Source organism: Sceloporus occidentalis, unplaced genomic scaffold (assembly GCF_023333645.1).
Source record: "Sceloporus occidentalis isolate IW3139 unplaced genomic scaffold, rSceOcc1.0.p SCAF_2, whole genome shotgun sequence".
In the NCBI taxonomy this organism is placed as follows: domain Eukaryota; kingdom Metazoa; phylum Chordata; class Lepidosauria; order Squamata; family Phrynosomatidae; genus Sceloporus; species Sceloporus occidentalis.
The window spans coordinates 5,003,314-5,024,690 of record NW_028316982.1 but is presented as its reverse complement, the minus strand read 5'-3'; the positions used below and the strand labels follow the sequence as shown (position 1 = coordinate 5,024,690).

General features: G+C 44.0%; 1 protein-coding gene across 10 annotated transcripts in view; it reads left to right on the top strand.

Moving 5' to 3' along the window:
• TNK2 (tyrosine kinase non receptor 2) overlaps positions 1-21,377 on the top strand; it is a 211,953-nt gene that overhangs the window by 174,124 nt on the left and 16,452 nt on the right. For all 10 annotated transcript variants that reach the window (XM_089508651.1, XM_089508648.1, XM_089508649.1 and 7 more), the window contains one exon: positions 17,551-17,745. In XM_089508651.1, coding sequence (XP_089364777.1) covers positions 17,551-17,745 — 195 coding nt within the window. The remainder of the gene's footprint in view (positions 1-17,550; positions 17,746-21,377) is intronic.

Sequence of the window (21,377 nt, the reverse complement as noted above, 5' to 3'; positions counted from 1 at the left end):
GTCTGAAACTTTGGAGAGCCGCTGGTGCCGGACAGTGTTAACAATATTTGGCTGTACTAGGCCCAGCAGCCTCTAGAGGTCCACACTTTGCCCATTCCTTGGTACAGCATTCACTTTTGTCTTCTGGAATAATTCCGTGTCTACCTTCAGTAAAAGGAAGCACAGCTGAGTGTTTGGATCAATCACGGTTTGTTTCACACTACAGAATGACAGCACCATGATCCCACTTTTACTGCAAGGGCTCCATCCTGTGAAACCCTAGGATTTGTAGTTATGAGCCAAAGTGGTGTAGTGGTTTGAGTGTTGGAGAATGACTGGAGACCAGGGTTCAAATCCCCACTCAGCCATGAAATCCCACTAGGTTACCCTGGGCAATATCTAGGTTTAGGATTCTCACCCAGATTTCTCCAGGACTTCATCTAATAAAATGATGTACTATTGATGTGTTTTATTGATGTACATGCACTGTTGTAACCTGCCTCGATCCATAAGGGAAATAATAATAATAATAACAACAACAACAAGGATTTGATGCAGCTGTGGCAGTTAATTAGAGCCCTTTGCTTCCACTTTTAACTACCATGGTTCCATCCTGTGGAACACTGGGACTGTTAATGTGTTAGGTGTTTAGAATTCGCAGCCAATGAGCAATAGTGAGCGCGCCCAAGCTACAAATCCCAGGACTCCACAGGATGTGGTTGTGGCAGTTAAAGTGCTGTCATCAAAATGCCATAATTGTCTGGTGTGAAAGTGAAAGAGATCTGAGAGAAGGAAACATGGACTTAGAGCCTGAAGCGAAAGAGGTTTAAGAGTGGTTCTATTGTACAATCATCCTGCATCCTCCTTGGAATTTCCCAAAGGGTCTGAATGATGACACTCTCCAGTTTTGGTGCCTCTGAAATTTTCCCCACCACTTCTTTGTGTCTCTCTGTCTCTCTTTTGGTTTCTCACTGCATGTGTATATATACACACACATACAAAAACCCACTAAGAAGTGACAAGTTGTCCAGTCCCTTCGGACACACTTTTTAAAAATATTCTTGAGATAACACCTCTCTAGGAATATCTATGTTCCCCAGTGCAACTCTGTAGTTAATGTGTGCCACACATTGATCATAGAATTGTGCTGGAGGCCCTAGACATTCCTAGACAGATCATATTAATCAAAACTGCAACTAATCAAAGCTGTAAAAGTCAAAGCTACAAATGTGGAGGACCAACTGTATAGTATCTAGATTAAGAGAAGTAATAGTGCCACTCTGTTCTGCTTTGGTCAGACCTCACCTTGAATCCTGTGTCCAGTTCTGGGTAGAAAGGATGTGAAAGCTGGAGCATGTCTAGAGTAGGAGGACCAAAATGGTGAAAGGTCTGGAAACTCTCGGAGTAGAGACTTAGGGAGCTGGGTATGTTTAGCCTTGGGAAGGGAAGGTTAAGAGGTGACATGATAGTCCTGTTTAAATATTTGAAAGGATGTCATGTTGAGGATGGAGTGAGCTTGCTTTATGTTGCTCCAGAGAATAGGACCCGGTACAATAGATGCAAGCTACAGGAAAAGAGATTCCACCTAAACGTTAGAAAGAAACTTCCTGGCAGTAGAAGCTGTTTGACAGTGGAACACACTCCTTCCTTGGAGAGTGGTGGAGTCTCCTTCCTTGGAGGTTATTAAACAGAGGCTGGATGGCCTCTGTCTGGTATGCTTTGATTGTGAGTTTCTGCATGGCAGAGGGTTGGACAGGATGGCCCTTGAGGTCTCTTCCAATGCTATGATTCTATGATTCTGTGTTAGGTTAGAGATTGCTAGAATAGAAATGCAATGGATGGACATGTTATGAGTTTGGTAAAGTTTTTATAGTTTTTTGGTGGTTTTTTTGGGCTATGTCGCCATGTTCTAGAAGAGTTTATTCCTGACGTTTCGCCAGCATCTGTGGCTGGCATCTTCAGAGAATGTTGGCATAGAAGAGAGCTGGACACACACACACACACACACACACACACACACACACACACTGTAGGGAGGAAATTCCATGTTAATCTGTGTATTGTTCTGTTGTTGATGGCAGGGCCTCAGGCTGGGAGGCTAATGCAAAAGAGGATTAATGTCTGCTAATTGGGGATCATTATCTGCTGGGAAAGCCCCTGACTCTCAATGGTTTCCCATTTGCATTTGCTGAGTCCTTATTTTGCTATTCCTCAGGTCTGGTAGCCAAACTTTGGCCCGTTACACACGGGCTTAAAAGTACGCGCGGAGCACGTACTAGGGTTAATACGGGGCAGTGCTTCCGCACCGCCCTAACCCTAGTTCGCGCTGTGCGCGCACAAAATGGCGGCGGCCATTCCACACGGCCGCTGTCATCGATACGTCATGGCCACGCCGCCTCCAAACGAGGCGGTGGGGTTGTGACGTATTGGGGTCGCGGCAGGGCGCCTAGGGCGCCCTTTCCGCGACCCTGGAAGGAACTCCGTTTCGGAGCTCCTTCCTGGTTTGGTCCGCTGGGCGCAGCCTTCAGACGGCTGCGCCCAGCGGACCAAAGGAGAAAGGGGCCAAACGGCCCCTTTCTCCTTCTCCCCGCCGCCGCGGGGTGTCCTTGGGGCTTGAAGCCCCAAGGAAACCCCTTTTCAGGCTGTGGGGAAGGGGCCTTTTGCCGCTTCCCCGCAGCCCGGAAAGCGACGGATTTGGTCTTCAGCGGCTGCCGCTCTGGCCGCTGAAGCCCCGATCCGGCGGGGAAAGGTGCGCCTACAGGCCGCCCCAAAGGGGCGGTCTGTAACGCGCCTTTGTTCACTTTAAGGGTTTCTTCTTTCCAGTTGAAATTATCCAGATGTTTATGGATTTCAGTGGTTTCCCAGTGCATCCTAACATGGTAGTTGTTGGCAGTGTTATCAAACAGTATTTTATTTTGGTAAAGTTTCTTTTTTTAAAGAGTTTTTGTTGTTAATTGTCCTAGATTCTGCCTCAACCAGGGCGACACTGTGGATGAAACATCTCCAAGATTCCCTGTCCTCTACTGCTCTTGTAATTTCAGGCCTGTGCCTTCCCTGATCAAGTCTATCCATCTGGCATGTGGTCTTCCTTTCCTTCTATTGCCTTCCACCTTTCCCAGTATTATTGTCTTTTCGAGTGAGTCATGCCTTCTCATGATGTAGCCAAAGTTTTGTCATCTTGGTTACAACTCCCCAAATCCCCCTGTCACCATAGACAATGCTGGATGGACAATTCTGAAAGTTGAAGTCCACGAAAAGTAACTTCTAAGCTTTGAGACTTAGTGAACCGCCTTAGGTTCACGGGAGGAAAGGTGTAAAATGTTAACTAATAATCAATTAATTATTAATGTGTATTGATTAGAAAGAGCCAGCATGGTGTAGTGATTTGAGCTTTGGACTATGACTCTGGAGAACAGGGTTCATAGAATCATAGAATCCTAGAGTTGGAAGAGACCTCAAAAATCATCCAGTCCAACCCCCGCCATGCAGGAAGGCACCATCAACGTGACTGTGGTTCAACTCCCCATTGGGCCATGGAAACCCACTGGGTAATCTTGGGTGAGTCACACACTCCCAGCCCCAGAAAACCTTGTACCTTAGAGTCGCCATAAGTCAGAAATGACTTGAAGGCACAAAACAACATCATTGATTATTAATCAATAAATTAATGAAATCTAGAACTGCTGAAGCTACACTGTGATAAAGCAGGGGTGCCAGATTGAACATTGGAGGCTTTTGCACAACCAGAAACCCTCTCCAATATTCAGGCTGGCAGTTCTAGTTATAAAGCTATGATTCCTCTTTAACTGCCCTGGCTGCAGACTGTTGATTCCTGGGATTTGCAGTTTGGTGAAGGGTACGGTTAGCAATCTCAGCCAGAAAGTTCTAGTACATGACCAAACTACATATCCTAGGATTCTATAGGACGCAGCCATGGTGATTAAGGTGGAATCGTGGCTCTACAACTGTAATGTGATTGGGCCCCTGGCAGGAGATGATCCCAGATGGACTGGGCCATTGTCTCAACTCCAAGAAGGCCCCCACATCTTCCTCTTCACATAGTGTTCAAGGGCTTGCACTTCTGCTAGACACTGAGATGTCCACCTCAGGCAGCTGATTTTGGCCAGAATATTCTGCCGGATAGTCGCAACCAGAATAGAGTAGAGTAGAGTAGAGCCAGAGTGGTGTAGTGGTTTGAGTGTTGGACTACAACTCTGAAGATCAAGGTTTGATCAGCCATGGAAATCCACTTGGTGGCCTTGGGCAAGTCACACTCTCTCAGTCCCAGAAAGCTCCATGATAGTTTCACCATAAATCAGAAATAACCTGAAGGCCTTCAACAACAACCAAGTCCCAACCAAAATAGACCTGTACCCTCCAACTCTGTTGATTTGGCAGGGATAACCCCAATTAGTCCTCTGGTCCCCCACTTTTCCAGCTGTTTCTAAAGTGTCCCAGTTTCTCTCTCGTCCCACTTTCGCCCTTTTCCTCAGCTTACTTCAGTTTGGGAAATCGGCACTGCAGAATTAATGCAGTTTGACACCACTTTAATTGGTATGGCTAAGTGGTATGGAATACTGGGGTTTTTAGTTTGTTGTGGCACCAGAGGTCTCTGAGAGAGAAGGCTAAATATTTCACCAAACTATAAATTCCAGAATTCTGTAGCATTGAGCCATGCTAGTTAAAGTGTTATCAAACTATATTATTTCTACTGTGCAGATATTGCCTGAGTTGAAAGTGCAAAAGTAGTTTGCATTGAATTTAACTCAGCAAGTGGGAAGAAGAGAGAAGGAGGCAGAATCTTGTCCTTCCTTCTAGATTTAGGCAAAAGCATACTGCTGCAGCCTGGCTTGTGTACTGTTCTTCCTCATTAATAATGTCCTTGTGTGCTACTCTTCATTAATAACTTATTAATAACTTCCTTATGTGCTGCTGTTCCTCATTAATAACCCTTGTGTTCTCTTGACCACATTCTGGTGTTGCTTGACCACAGTTTCAACATGGACCTGTGATACTCTTCCTTATTAATAACTTCCTTCTGTGCTACTCTTCATTAATAACTCATTAATAACTTCATTGTGTGTTCCTCTTCCTCATTAATAAAGTTTGTGGCGTCTTGACCACACTCTGGTGTTGCTTGGCCAGGGTTTGTATCCACCTATGTGCTACTCTTCCCCTTTAATAACCTCCTTGTGATCTACTCTTCATTAATACTTTCCTTGTGTGCTCCTCTTCATTTATAATGCTTGTGCCCCCCTTCACCACACGCTGGTGTTGCTCAGCCATGGTTTCCATCTGGAAGTGTGCTACTCTTCCTCATTAATAACTTTCTTGCATGACTTCTCTTCATTAATAACTCATTAATACCTTCCTAGTATGCTCCTCTTCCTTGTTAGTAATGTTTGGGTCATCTTGACCACACTCTGGTGTTACCTGGCCATGATTTCCATCTGGATGTGTGCTGCTCTTACTCGTTAATAACTTCCTTGTATGCTACTCTTCATTAATAACTCAATAATAACTTCCTTGTGTGCTACTCTTCCCCCTTAATAACATTTGTGTCGTCTTGACCACCCTCTGGTGTTGCTTGGCCACCCGTGTCTCAGTTTTCATCTGCAAAGTGTTGGGTGGCCTTCAGACCTATTGAATCCATTGTTGCATGATGAGTCAACACTGATGCAGATCCCATTGAATCAATCTGTCTACTCTAGGCAGGACGAACAATAGAGTTTAGGCTTTTCTGTGTCATTCAGGGACAGCAAATATTGAGTTACTCAAATGTTTGGTTAGTCAATAGATTATTGTATTTTTACAGCCAGGAAGGGAGTCAGGCTAGTATGTGATTGGGCAAGGAGGGCTTCAAATGACAAAACAACTTGCCAAACTTTGGGCAACTTGCCTGGGGTGGCATTTGCAAGGAGAAGGGTGCCCTTTGCTGCTACGCCTTGGGCAGCAGTATTTCTTGGACCACTTCTGGTGCTACTTTGAGGACGTTAAACTCCTGAAGTCACCCTGTGAGTCACTAGCCTTCAGCCCAACTCTGCCCTTTTCCTGTTTACCTTCTTGGTGAGACATCTTTTTGATGCCAACATATTACTCAGCGTAGAGAGATGGTGGGGTTGTGGATGGGGGGAGGCACCTTTTCCCCATAAATTAAACATCTTTTTTTTTTTTTTGCTCTCCAGCAGAACCTGGTGCAGGATAGAAGTGGTAAAGCTTTGGTTACTGAAAGCTTTGCTAGCACACTCAGAGTTCAGAGTTTCAAAACCTTAAAAGGCTGGTGGCAACGTTAGGTTTTATTTCATGACTGGAAAGGGCATATTATCCAAACACAGATTTTCAAACACAGCAAGAATTTACCAGCCACTCGGGATGAGGGGATGCAGTCCCAGGGTGCAGCAAAAGCAGGAGCTTAACTGAGTTCCTAGGCTTAAACGCAGTAGTTATTCCTTTCTAAAGTTAAGGTCATGACTCAGTGGGACCACAATAAGCAAAGACTTATACAGTCTTTGGTATTCTCTGGGGTTTGGTTCTGGGACCCTCCATGGATAATAAAATCCATGGATGCTCAAGTTCCATTAAATACAATGGCATATAAAAGGGTGTCCCTTATATAAAATGGCAAAATCAAGGTTTGCTTTTTGGAATTTATATATTTTTAAGAAATATTTTCAATCTGTAGATAAGGAATTCATGGATATCTAGGGCTAACTGTATTTTTTTATTGATTCAGTGAATCTTTCTATCGAGAAGATATAATGGGATTTAGCCATGGTGATGGTGGTGGGGATTTTGTAACTCTTCCGATGTTTTTGCGCTATACTTCCCAGCATTCTTCACAATTGGCTATGATGGCTAGGCCTGCTGGGACTTGCAGTCCAACAACCCCACTGCCTGGGTTAAAGAAAGAAAGAAAAGGACCGCAATTCGTTGGAGGGGAAAAGTTGGAGCTATCATTAGAACAGGGCAGGGGACAGTGCAGCCTTTCAGACAACACCCATCATGCCTCAATATATTGGCTAGGGCTGTTGGGATTTGCAGTTCAGCAAGATCTGCAAGTCTGCATGATGTCCCCTCCCCTTTCAATTGAGGCCCTAATGGACACCAAATAGAAATGTATATCGAAAGTAATAGAGCTGGAAGAAGGTGCCCACTTGAATTACATCTCTCAGAATCCCCCACCAATCATAGCCACTGAAGGATTCTGGGAGTTGTAATACAAAGGGAATTAATTTTTCCAAGCTCGAGGGGGTGCTAAATTGACCAAGCTTAATTTTCTTCATTTTCTTTCCCATAAAACTCTTTGGAAATCAGGATATCAAAGTTGGAAATCCTTATGCATGAATTCTTTTTCATGAAAATCATGCAAAAATTGTTTTCATAACTTGGTATTCAAAAACATAATTATGTCCAATTATGTGGAGAGCTTTGAATTCCTGTGGTCCCCATCTGCAAAAGGGTTGCAGTCTAGGATGGGCACTGAAAGCAAGACTAAAAGAGTTGGGGATTTCCAGCCCTGGGGGTCAGTTTGCAAGAAGACAGTGAAGAATTTAGAGACATAGCTGTGTTAGTCTGGCATATCAGTATGCAGAAGGATCTTGTAGCACCTTTGAGACTAACAATGACAAAAGTTTTAGCATAAGCTTTCATGGACTTAATCTCCATCCTCAGATGCATCGAGTAAATTGGTATCCAGGAAGGATCTTTATAATCAGACTATATGAATTATCATAGAAATGCAAAACTTGCGGTCATAGTGATGGGCACCAGTTCACTCCATGCATCTGAGAAAGTAGACCAAGTTTCGGAAAGCTAATAATAATAATAATAATAATAATAATAATAAGTATTTGTATTCCTCTTTTTCCCCAAAGGAGCCAAAGCAGATTTCAACAGTATAATTAAAACATCAAACAATTAAAAATTACAATTAAAAAAACCGCTGAAAGTCTGGTCTTCTTAGGTTGTAGCAGATTCTTCCCAGAGGACTGAAGTGTGTGGGGTGGGTTGTATGGAAGGAGGTGCTCCCGCAAGTAGTCAGGACCCAAGCCATGTAGGGCTTTAAAGGTTAGAACCCACACCTTGTGCCTTGCCCAGAAACTGAGTGGCAGCCAGTGGAGAGATTTTAGAACTGGTGTAATATGGGCAGTTCTGGATGTGCCCGTGACCAGCCTGGCTGCCATATTTTGTACCAGTTGAAGTTTCCGAACTTGGCAGGAGGGTAGCCCCTTGTAGGGCGCATTACAGAAGTCAAGTCAAGAGGTTACCAGCGCATATACTACTGTTTCAAGGTCTCCATGCTCCAGGAAGGGGCGCAGCTGGCGTATCAGCCAAAGCTGATAGCAAGTGCTCCTGACCTTCATATCCACCTGAGCCGTCAGTTGAAGCGACGGGTTCAGGAGCACCCCCAAGTTGCGGACAGAGTCCTTCAGGGGAAGTGTGACCCCATCCAGAACTGGCTGGCACAACTCCATTCCCGGATGAGGGCTCCCTGTTACAAGTACCTCCATCTTACCTGGATTCAATTTGAGTTTGTTTTCCCTCATCCAGTCCATTACCACATTAAGACAGGCATTTAGAGGAGAGAAGCCATCTTTAGTTACTGCATCAGTCTGAGACATAGAGAAATATATTTGGCTGTCATCAGAGTACTGATAACACCCTGCCCCATGTCTCCGGATGATCTCACCCAGCAGCTTCATGTAAATGTTGAACATCATTGGGGACAGAATTGTGCCTTGAGGGACGCCCGACTTGAGCTCTCTCTTGGCCGAACAACTGTCCCCAAGCGACACCATGTGGAATCTGCCTGAGTGATAGGGCCAGAACCAGAGCAAAGCAGGGCCCCCAATACCCAACTCTCCCAGGCATTCCAGAAGGATACCGTGGTCAATGGTATCGAAGGCTGCTGAGAGGCCCAAGAGCACCAGCAGGGTCACGCTTCCCCTGTCGATGTCCAAATGGAGATCATTGACTAAGGCGATCATGGCTGTATCAACTCCGTAACCCGTCCTAAATCCATAACCCGCCCTAAATGCTACAACTTCTTTTGCACAGTTAGTTTCGTAGGTGCTACAAGATCTCTTTGTATAGTGATGAATTTAGTTAAACCAGTTCTTCTCCTCTGCTCTGTGTAAGAGGCATTGCATCCAAAACAAACAAAATGTATCTGGGAAGAGAAGGCTGCTGAGGCCCTATATCTCATCAGTGAGTGGAAGTTTGATTTCAGCTGTTTTTGACTTTGCTGAAAACAGTTGAATGCAAGCTTGAAGTCAGTATTGTGATTATCCTTTTATTAGTCCAATCCGAAGAGGCAAAATGCATCATGGTAGGCAGCTTTCCAAACTCATAGGCTTCTTTGTCAGGCAAATATGTATTTAAAAAAGGTATGCAGGAGAAGGAAAATGTTGGAGTTACAGCATCTAAGTGTGCGTTGGGATGTGGTAGAGGAAAGAGAGCCAGAGTGGCATAGTTGTTTGAATACTGGACTAGGATTTTGGAGATCAGGGTCCGATTCCCTGCTCAGCCCTGGAAACCCTCTGGGTGATGGTGGGCAAGTCACACACTCTCAGCCCCAGAAAACGCCATGATAGGGTTACCCAGAAACGACTTGAAGACTAGCAACAACAACAAAGGAAATTTTTAGAGATGAGATGGGTAAACCATGTTCTCCACCAACATCCCGGCCATGAGCTGACTGGGAAAAACGGGCAGTGAAAAGGAAGGCCATCAAGTTTTGCTTCTCTATTTGACATTACACAGAACCTGATGCTAAGAACCGCCTTTGCCTTTATCCAGGACGAGGCCAAAACCCCGTCCATAAGAAGAATGCAGTGAGCCTCTTAAGATGTCTTGGTACTGTCAAGTCTGTAGATAAATTTAGACTTTGAAACAGGCAAGGCATGTGAGTAGGAGCCTGGTGGGACAGTTTTTAAACAAATCACTGAAAACTATTTGAAATGGCTTTAAAATTATTTTGACTAGTTTCAATCTGTCTTTTAAACTTGTTAAAGTAATCCAGAATGGCCCCCTCCTTGGCGTCCTTCCACACAGGCTTTTAAAATAGAAAATTTGAGGAGAACGCTCTGGGGGTGTTGTACTGTTTTAAAGTGCATGGGTTTTAAGTGCTTTTATATTTTTAAATTGTATTCTGTTTTTTTAACAAGTGATCTCTTTTAATAGATCTCTTTTAATAGTGTCATAGTTTAATTCAACATCTTGGACTGCCTGAAGGACGAGACTTCTCCCTCCTTTAACTGTATTTTGTTTTGTATTAAGATTTTACTGTACACCGCTATGATCATCGCGGAATAGCGGTCTATAAATAAAACATATTATTATTATTATTATTAATTCTATTTTAATGGTCACTTTTGTGTGTTTTTAATTATGCTGGGCTTCTAACTGGTAAGTCACTTTGAATCCCAATTTGGGGGTAGTAGTGGGATATAAATGATGATGATGATGATGATGATGATGATGATGATAGTAATACTAAATTATTTGATGTGTTTAGTGTGCATAGAAGGGGTGGACCCAGGAATTGTAAGACAGGGTCTACTCATTATTGTGATCAGTTTGGCAAAGGCACAGAGATGGAACAGGAAGCCATTACATTGGTCTGAATCAGTGGCATTCCTAGCATTTGTGTCACCCTATGCAGGTGCCAGGAAGGGGATTGAGTGGGGGAGCAATAGTGCCCTGCTCCCACTTGCCTGCCCTCCCTCCCTGGCCACCCACCATCCACCCAGATTCTCATTCAGGGCTGCCAGAGGTTGGGGGGGTGGCTGAGCAAGTCAGGCAGTGGGAGGGGTTGGAAGGGTTGAGGGCTTCCCCTCCTTCTCCAGTGCCTTGGTTCCTTCATCTAAGAGAGCCTTGGCAGCAGAGAATGTGGGAGGAGGACCCAAGTAAATGTCACCCCTCCTCCAAGGTGTCACCCAGTGCCATCCGTACCTCTCACACCCTCTTCGTGATGCCACTGGTCTGAAAGAGAAGAACTTACACGAAGTGCATGGACCTAGAAAGGTGCAAGACAAGGATGAGGAACCTGAAAGCCATGGAGCAACCTTGCAGCCCTGCAAGGTCCCGTCCAAGCTCCTGGGTTTCCCTAGATGCTTTTGCACTCAAAGAATAGGCTAGAACACGAACTAGTGGATTCAGATTACAAGAAAAGAGATTACAACCACACATTAGGAAGAATTCTTTTGCTCTGTGCAGAACAGTATGCCTTAGAGGGTGGTGGACTCTGTCTTTTGAGATCTCTAAACTGAGGCTGGATGGGCATCTTCCAGAAGTGCTTTAGCTGCATGTTCCTGCCTGGCAGGGAAACGGACTAGGTGACCCTTGGGATCCCTCCCAACTCTAAGACTTGATGATTCCAAGAGGAGATCAGGTGAGGAGATGGGAATAGAAAGTTAAGTGTTGGTTGAACAATCTCCTCCTAAACATTCCACCTAAACATTAGGAAGCACTTCCTGAGCTATTCAACAATGGAATGCTCTGCCTTGGAAGTTGATGGTGTTTCCTTACTTGGAGATTTTTAAACAAAGGCCGGGTGACCATCTGTTGAGAGTGCTTTGACTGTGTTTTCCTCCATGAGGCTTAGATGCCCCTTAGGGGCTCTTCCAATTCTGTGATTCTTTGATCCTCCCCCTAAAAAAACACATATTTTCAGATACATTCTGTATCTCCCCATATGAGCCTGCCCGGACTTTGGGATCCACAGGCGAGGCCTTTCTCTCAGTCCTACCATGCTCAAGAGGTATGACTGTTGGGGATGCCAGAGAGGGCCTTCTCATTGGTGGCCCCAAGACTTTGGAACTCCTTCCTTGGAGCATCTAGGAAGGCCCCTTCTATGCTGCCCTTCTATCAACTGTTGAACACTTCTTATTCACACAAGCTTTTAAAATTGAAGCCTTCTAATAAAAGGGGTGTCCTTTTTAAATTGGCTTAACTTAAAAAATTTTTTAGATCTTTTGTTTTTAATATGGTTAAATGCTTAACTTGGTTTAATGTTGTTCTCTTTTTAGTCCGTGAACTGCCGTGGGTCCCAGTCTTGAGGGGGGATAGTGGGACATTGATGATGATGATGATGATGATGATGATGATGATGATGATGAGAATGATGATGATGACAGTGATAATCTATTTCAGCAGGTTTTCCTTTCCTGCCCTTCCATAGGATCTTTCCATTCTGTTTCTTATTGATTCCCATCTCAGTGAAGGAGTTTTGCCCAAAAGGTTTGAGTGTTGGACTATGACTCAAAGGGTTCAAATTCCCGCTCACCCATGGAAACCTGTTCATTGGCCTTGGGCAAGTCACACACTCTCAGCCTCAGAGGAAGGCAAAAGCAAACTCCTCCTGATCAAACATGGCCAAGAAAATCCACTAATAGGGTTGCCACAAATCAGAAATGGCCTGAAGGCACAGGACAGCAACATAAAGGGGCTATCCATGGTGCTGAACTTACTGGGTGAGGAGGCATAACCCCGGACAGTTCCTTTAAACTTCAGGTTCACTCCAAGAGTAGATTCACTGCATGTGCACACCTAACACAGGAGCCACCCGCTTATTAATGTGCCTTGCCCTTCCAGCTTTCCTTCATGAGCTTTCAGGAAATTCCACCTTTAAAGAGAGAGCAACGATCAATAAAATTTCACTGCAATCAATCATGACTCACTGGATGGCTTCTTCCTGGGCCAACTGGAATTTCCACCTTCCTCAGCAAGGTCACTTGCATTTGTGTGACTCAGAGCTGCTCAAGGTGTGGGCGGCTTGAGGCTTGGCTTGCTTGCTTGAGTTCTCACTCTGCAAGCACCTCTAAAGACCTTCTTGTCTTCTTCATTCACTCAAGAGAGAAGGCAGATGGATGATACTTCTCAGAGCTTAGAAAAGTTCCTTTTTTGGACTGCAACTCCTAAAATCCCCCAGCCAATTTGAGAGTCGCAGTCCAAAAAAGGCAGCTTTTGGACTTCTAGGCTTCCAAGTTGCAGGTTTGTTTGTTTTTTAACTTTTTTCCAGATGGTTGTCCTGGAAGTGGCAGTCCAAAAAGTAACTTCCTTTCTAAGCTTCTAGGGCTTCATAGTCCAGAAAGGTAACATTTCCCACGTAGTGTGGAAAAATTTGGAAGTTGGAGTCCATGAAAGTAACTTTTCTAAGATTTCTAAGGCTGCACTACTGAAATAATGCAGCTGGACATTGGTTTTACTGGCATGACTCAATGCTATAAAATTCTGAGATCTGTACTTTTGTAAGAGATTTAGCTTTCTCTGTTAGAGAGCTCTGGTGCCACAGTAAACTACAGATCCCAGAACTCCATAGCATGGAGCCATGGCAGTTAAAGTGGTGCCAAACTGAATTATTTCTGCAGTGTAGATGCAGCCTAAGCTTTTTGGCTTCGCTGTTGTAGTTCATAAAGTAACATTTCCATGGCAGCTAGGGTTTCTTTGAGTCATAAACCAAAATTACTAGCCACAAGCTTTTGGGGCTTTGGAGCTTTCATGTTGCAGTCCAAAAAAGTAACATATTCCATGGTGGCTAAACAAAGAGTTGTGTTGTAATCCAAAAAATTTTACTTTTCCAAGCTCTGATCTGGTGGCTGCTATTGCATTATTGATTCAGAATCTGCATGCTGACAAATTGGCAGTTGGATCTCTTATGGGAAATCATTATTTGCCATCAAGTGGATTTGGACTTACAGCAACCCTATGAATGAGAGATCTCCAAGATCTGCTCATCATCTGCCCAGTTCAGAGCCTTCGCTTTCTTGATTGAATCAATCCACCTGTAGTGGGGTCACCCTTTTTTCCTACTCTCCCCCACTTTATCAAGAACTATCATCTTTTCAAATGAGACACATCTTCTCATGATACGTTTAAAGATTTTATCACCCCAGTCTGCTCACTTGCCAAAATCATGCTAGGTTAAGAAAGGAAGCATACTGCTGTGGCATCATTTCTTATCACAATTTCCCCCACAATAGGGCTCAGGTGATCCATGGTTAGGATTGTAATCATAGACTTGGGAGAGACCCCCAAGGGCCATCCAGTCCAACCCCCTGCCATGCAGGAGCACAGAATCAAAACACCCCTGACAGGTGGACATCCAGTCTCTGTTTAAAAACTTCCAAAGAAGGAGACTCCACCTCACTCCAAGGGACCGTCTTCCACTGTTGAACAGCTCCTACTGTCAAGAAGATCTTCCTAATGTTGAGGTGGAATATGGTTGTATGATCTGTTTTCCTCACTGCTAAACACCACCTTCTGGAAGGAAGGAAGGAAGGAAGGAAGGAAGGAAGGAAGGAAGGAAGGAGAAAACCAGCGATCCCAGCTGTCTCCTGAGTCAGGTGCTGTGTGAATGTGCACACAACAATTGGCTTTGGGAAGGTGTTGGTGGCCGCAATCACAGAAATGGGGAGAGGAGCAGAATCATGGCTATTTATACTGCATGACGACATGAGAAGTGGAAGTGCAGCAGAAGGGACCTATTGCACAAAGGCAGTCATGGATTAGCAGTGAGATTAAATCCAATTGACAGGTTTTGCCTTTCAGTAAAAAGGTGCATTACAGTCATGAAGGGAATGCAAGGCAGCAGTAAGATGGACATGACGTTGTGTGATAAATATTGGTCAAAGAAGCTTTTAGCCTGTTAAAATTCTGCTTTTTAGCCTCATGTGATAAAGTCCCAAATGCAATAGCCTCAGTTTAGTCAACTTTGCTTTTAGTAAGCATTCACGCCTGATTTGCTATAAGACCCACTTACTTGTCTTTTTGAGAAGTTCATGATATCCACAAAGCTCTCCTCCAGGACCGCATTTCAAATGAGTCGATTTTCTTCCTATCAGATTTCTTCACTGTCCAGCTTTCCCAACTGCATGGCAGGGGTTGGACTGGATGCTATTACATCCATGGGCATCTTCAGCCAGTCTCTTAAAATTTTATTCATTTATTCAACCAAATGGCATCAGATTTTTTTTTTTCTCTTTGACCAAACTGTGATGGAACAGGACTTTGAAATACATCTCAGTTGCCCAGTGTGGCATTAGGGGACATCAATTATTTTAAGATATATAGCCCAGCTTATGGCAGAAACACAGAGTAAATTCAGTTTATTTGGAGGAGGAGGGGCTGGTGGAGGACGTGCGTTCCATGTGAGCAGCGTGCACAGTTTTTTGTTTATTGCACATCGATGGCAAATATTTGTTTGGCACAGAAGCTGAGATTCCTGAAAATCTCAACTGTTTTGACACTGCTGTCATCGTTTTTGCTCTCAGTGCCTTTGACACTGCAGAAAAGATGCTGGTTAATTAACAACACGACCCACTGGAAATTTCTCCTGAATAAACACTGTCAAAATGGGAAATCTTGCCAAGCAAACACTATGCTAGGGTTGCCACAAGTCAGAGTCAACTTGAAGGCACATATAAGAACAACAAACTCATACTTGGTGCATTCTTGCATGCAAGAGGGAAGACTTTCAAATCTTTTCTCCCTGCTGGGTGAGTTACAAGAGGGTTTTGTGCAATTTTCAATGATGGTTTGTACTCTAGGTTTTTTTCCTGCCAAAAAAACATTTGCACAAAAATATTATTTTTTGCTCCATACTCAGCATCAAATTACATATAGCATGAAAGGTGAACCATTAGCACCTGTTTCATCCTCATGTGCAAGAAATAATAATTCCCATGGTCTTCTCCCAGCTTTTGGAGAAAACACATATTTTTGGACAGTGAGAGAATATATCCCAAAGTGGTCTGGAGATTACTCTGTCTAGGAATTCAAGTGGTGTATCTGTGCAGTATATATCTCTCTCCAACACATTTTTGCCCAGAAATGTTTCTGTTGGCCATTGCTTTTGTCAGCTCAAGTGGGCAAATTATCAGGGATTGTAATTGATGAGCCAATTGTGGACTTTTTTGAAAGACTAGAAATCATTTGTGGGCGTTTTGAAAAATAAGAAATCTAACAATGTAATAATCTGTGGCTATGGTTACTAGTAATTTTAGCAGGATTATTTAGTTGGATCTATCATGGTAGAAAAAAAAATTTTTCTTTTTGTTTTCATTACAGTCAGGATTTGGGAGGATCAGAGCCTTATTGTGTATTCTTTGTATATCTTTTTTTTTCCTGCTGCTGCTCTTTTTCTTCTGTTTACCTTTGATTGTATATTACTTTGATTGTAAATTAGACTGTTTGTGTTCAAAAACAATGTGAGCCACCTTGGGTCACCTTCTGGCAGAAAGGCAGAATAAAAATGAAATGAAAAAATAAGTAATAAAAATTAATCTAGAAACACCCCACATTTCTGCTCAGAAAAGAGATAAGAATTTTGTGTAGAATAATTCCCTAGAGTGCTTTCGGATGTATGAATTCCAGGCAGGAACTGCACAAAGGTCTGCTGCTGTTCTTCCTCACAGGCCTTATTAAGTGTCAAGAAATCCTTTTCTTGTCTAAGGCTGCATCTGCATTGCAGAAATAATCCAGGTTGACACTGCTTTAACTGCCCTGGCTCAGTGCTGTGGAATTCTAGGAACTGAAGTTGTGGCACCAGAGCTCTCTGACAGAGAAAGCAAAACTACAATTCCCAGAGTTCCGTAGCACTGAGCCATGGCAATCAAAGTGGGCACAAAATGGATGATTTCTGAAGTGCGGATGCAGCCTGAGAAATGAAAGACAAACAATACTCTTTTCATTCCTAGTCTTCCAGAAGCAGAGCATTCCTGGATCTGTTCATGGATAGATTAGGGTCTTTGGTGGAGACTTCCCAAACCCTGGTACCCTCCATATGTATTGTAGGGCTTCATCATCCCCAGCCTGGGGGTGGGGACAATAAGACTTGTAGTCCAATACATCCACAGGGCGCCATCTCAAGGAAGGCTGAATTGGAACATCGGGTTGTTATGTACACAGGGCTGCAATGTGCCCTGCTCCTCTCCAGATGCACGATGGAAGTCCACTTCTTAGGAAGAGTAGCTAATACTCGAGAGGAGAGAATCCAAATTCAAAATGACCTTAGTACATCAGAAAGCTGGGCCAAAACAAACAAAATGAATTTCAGTACTGAGAAATGAAAGGTACTGCACTTAGGACAAAAAAATTGAAATGCATAGATATAGGATGGGGGACATCTGGCTTAAGGAGACTACGCGTGAAAGGGACCTAGGAGTCCTAGTATCTAGGTTCTAGCTGCATCAATAGAACTATAGCATCTGAATCAAGGAATGTAATAGTACCACTGTATTCTGCTTTGGTCAGGCCTCACCTGGAATCCTGTGTCCAGTTCTAGGCACCACAGTTCAAAAAGGATGTTGACAGGTTGGAGCATGTTCAATGGAGGGCCCCCAAAATGGTGAAGGGCCTAGAAACCATTCCTTATGAGGAGAGACTTAGGGAGCTGGGTTATGTTCATCCTGGAGAAAAGAAGGTTAAGAGGTGATATGATAGCCTTGTTTAAATATTTGAAAGGGTGTCATTTTGGATGGCCCTTGGAGTCTCTTCCAACTATGATTTTATGATTCTGTTACTCTTTTGCATCCCTGGTAACTTATCCGCTTTTTTTGTTTGGTTCCCTAGGGCTGAGAATTACTGGTGGCGGGGTCAGAATAAGCGGACCCTGAAGGTGGGCCAGTTCCCGCGCAACACGGTGACCTCGGTGGCAGGGCTCTCTGCGCACGACATCAGTCAGCCGCTTAAAAACAGCTTCATCCACACGGGCCATGGAGACACCAACCCCCAGCAGTGCTGGGGCTTCCCCGATAAGATTGACGAGTAAGATCCGCTTGGTGCTATTCCTTCTGTTTTCTCCCATACTCCCATGGGTGGGCAAGCCCGGTCCTTGTGCCTATCGGACAGGGTTGGGAATCGTGCCTTTCACTATTTAGACTGTGCAGATTTTTGCACCTCTTACATATTTCCAAATATTCAGAACAGGATTGGGGATCATGAGAGCCCTCCAGTTAAAGAATGAGGATGTGCCCATCTCCAGATGCTCTTGTAATACAGTTCCCATCAGTCCTAGCCAACATAGCCAGTAGAGGTGAAAGCTGGAACCTGGAATCTCAGCAACCTTAGGGGGGACACATGATTCTTGTTATGTATTTTCAAGTCATTTCTGACTTATGGTGATCCTAAAGCAAACCTGTCAGGGGGGGTTTCATTGGCCAGATAGATAGATATCCCATATTCATGGATATCAAGGCTTATTCAGATGAAATTTGACTTGCCTTTCTCTGAGGCTGAGAGAGTGAGACTTGCCCAAGGCTACCCAGTAGGTTTCCATGGACAAGCAGGGATTCCAATACTGGCTTCCCAGACTCTCAAAGCCCAATGCACAAGCTACTATACCACATGGGCTCCTTACACACTACAGATTACCAGGCCTCAAACTAAAAAGCTGAGTCTCACGCTACAAAACTACTAGACCTCAAATTACAAACTACTCAAGCTCCAAACTACCCGAGTTACCAGCCCTCAAACTACAAACTAGGCTTTGCAGTTGACCATGCTGACTTGGAATGATGAGAGTTGCAGTCCCAGCAACATCTGGAAAGGAACAAGTTGCCTTGAAAGAGTATAAGCATCCTTTCTTATCCCAGCCTTATCCCTCCCTAACTAAAATATAGGATAGGTCTATAGAAAAGGGTAAAAAATCATGGGGCCTTCTAGAGATCGGACTGCAAGTCCCAGCAGTCCTAGCCAACACAGCCACAGGTGAGGAGTACTGAGAACTGAAGTCAACATCTTTAATCCTTCTGAATATTATGACTGGAAGTGATATTGCATTGCTTCCTCTAGCCATTTTGAGAAGGACTGCAGAAGGAAACAGAGATATTTAGGTAGTATGGAATTCTGGGATGAATTAAGGGGTGGGGGTATATTTATGTGTACTTTTACATGTCTGGGAAGTTTTCTACATGATTTGGGGCCAAAAAATTCGCTCAAAATTGTACCAAAATTTATTTTTAAGATATGCTGGGGGGAGGGGCTGACAGGCTTTTGAATAATGATGGTTGGCTTGTTGCAACCCTTGTTGCACATCTTCAGGAGGGTGTGTGTGTGTGTACATATGTTTGTGTGGGCTCTGCCCTCAAGTCCACTCCTTCATTGCTTCAACATTTTGCAATCTGCAAAGCATACACAAAGTGACCCCTCCACCTGCTCCCACAGCACCTGCACACTGTTTGCACACAGTCTAGGACAGCGCTCCATTCACACACATCATGCACAAACCACTGCCACATGCTACCTATCCTTCCCACTCTTGTCCCCTGGTTCCTTCTTTAATCCAACCCACAGAAGAGAGAGACTGGGAAATTCCTCCACAGACATGCCCCCAAATGTTATCCACAGTGTAACCTTCAGATCAGAAATCCTGAATTATAAACAGCTTGACTCTTCCAAAAAACTTAGTTGCCCCTATGGCCATTCCCTCTGTAAATAAAATGTTTCCCCTCCTTTTGGATTGTCTAATCAGTGATCCAAATCTGGAGTTTGGAATTTATCACCGCTCTTACCAAATATCAAAATGTTCAGAGTCCAACTTGATGTTAAGTTTAGTCAGACTGTTTTCAGCCTTGGAGTTTGTAATTTATCACAGCTCTTACCAAATTTCAAAACGTTCAGAGTCCAGCTTGAAGTTAGGTGTAGTCTGACTGTTTTCAACTTTGGTGTTTGTAATTTATTGCACCTCTTACCAAATTTCAAAGTGTTTAGAGTCCAAATAGAGGCTAAGCCATTTTCATCTTTGCTGTGTCTGTGGTAATGTCACCACAGGATATATTCGGAGAACCATGTGGCCCTCCAGGTGTCATTGGACTGCAGCTCCCAGAAGCTTGAGAGCCAGGAGAGCCAGTGGTGAGGAATGCTAGGTGTTGCAGTTGACAACCTCTGGAGAGCCACATGATGCTGAACTGTGGTCTAAGCACACAATTGCCACACATTTGCCAGAAGCAGTGTTGTCAGGCTTTCCAAATAGCAATAACAGACAGCCAAAAGTCATCACATGCAGGGTTGATAATCAGGAGGTGGCTGTTAACAAGTTTCTAATCTTCCTAGGTACCCAATGAAAGTATTGTTTTTGGTTCATTTAGCCATGTTATCTCTCTGCAAAATTAACATTGTATGATGCACACATTTCTATCTTTATGGAAGGCTCACACATTAAAAAAATATACAGGATCTTCTGACATCTCGTTCAAAATATATATATATTCCATATATATATGGAAAAGTTTTTCATCTCTCAGATAGGGGACAATCCCTTATAATAAGGGACACCTGCCAGTTCTATAAGGGACATGCTTTCTGGCCCATAGATAACAGGCATCCTTTATAACAGTGGTTTCCAAACTTTGATCCTTTGGGTGTTTTGGACCTTTACTCCTAGAAGCCCCAGACAGCTTGGCCAACAACCAGGAATTCTGGAAGTTGAAGTCCAAAACACTTGGAGGACTAAAGTTTGGGAGCCAGTGCTTTATAATAAGAGACTCCAGCAACCCTAGGCAGAAGTGGCAGGACTGAGAATTGTCTGCACTTTTTTTCATTGCCCTCTTAATGAGTTGTGTGTGCTGGTTTGTATCTTGTCCAGAGCTCAAAATACTTAACTCTTCTGTGGGGAGGACTATATGTCCCAGGAGCACCCCACCCACCCAGCGGCTGGGAAAATTCAGGACTTATAGTCCCCCAAAGTGAACTTTTCTGTGCTCTGATTGTGTCCTTCACTCAGCCACAACTCTTAACGCCTCTGCAAGGAAGCAGCCTCCCAAAATTTGGTGGAAAGGTGAGCCAGTTTTGAGATAAACATACATGTGTACACACTCTAGAGATGATGATAAGGAAACCTTGTCCCAATGCATGTTTACAAACGGCGCCTGTGTCCCAAGAACCTCCTCAGCTCTGCAAACCTTTCATCAGCCAGCACCTCTCTTCCTGCGTGGGCGGCTGCGCATGTACGGGCCATGTGAGGCCAAGATGTTCCTGTGCTACAAATGAGGTGCGTCGATACCACCCTTGCCCTGCGTGTGGGTTACCACGCCTTCCCTGAGTTCTCCCTGCTTCCTATAGAATTCATAGAATCATAGAACTGGAAGTCCTGTGGTGCTTCAAAGCAGAGGGCACTGTGGGAACAGCCACATTATTCCCTTGGGCACCAAGACAGGGCTAAGGGTGTGGAGGGGGAAAAAACCTCCTAAGGCAGCTAGGTTTCACACACTGGAGCAACAAATCCACCTGACTCCTGCTCTGCCATGGCCTCACGAGAACCTCTTTGCCCCTGGCCCGTAGTTTTGACCACAATTGTGCATTTTCCTCTGTCAAATTTTACAAGTTCCCCTCACACTACAACTCCCAGATGTGCCAAAGTGCTGAATTTTTATCCAGCATGGCATAGTGGTTTGAGCATA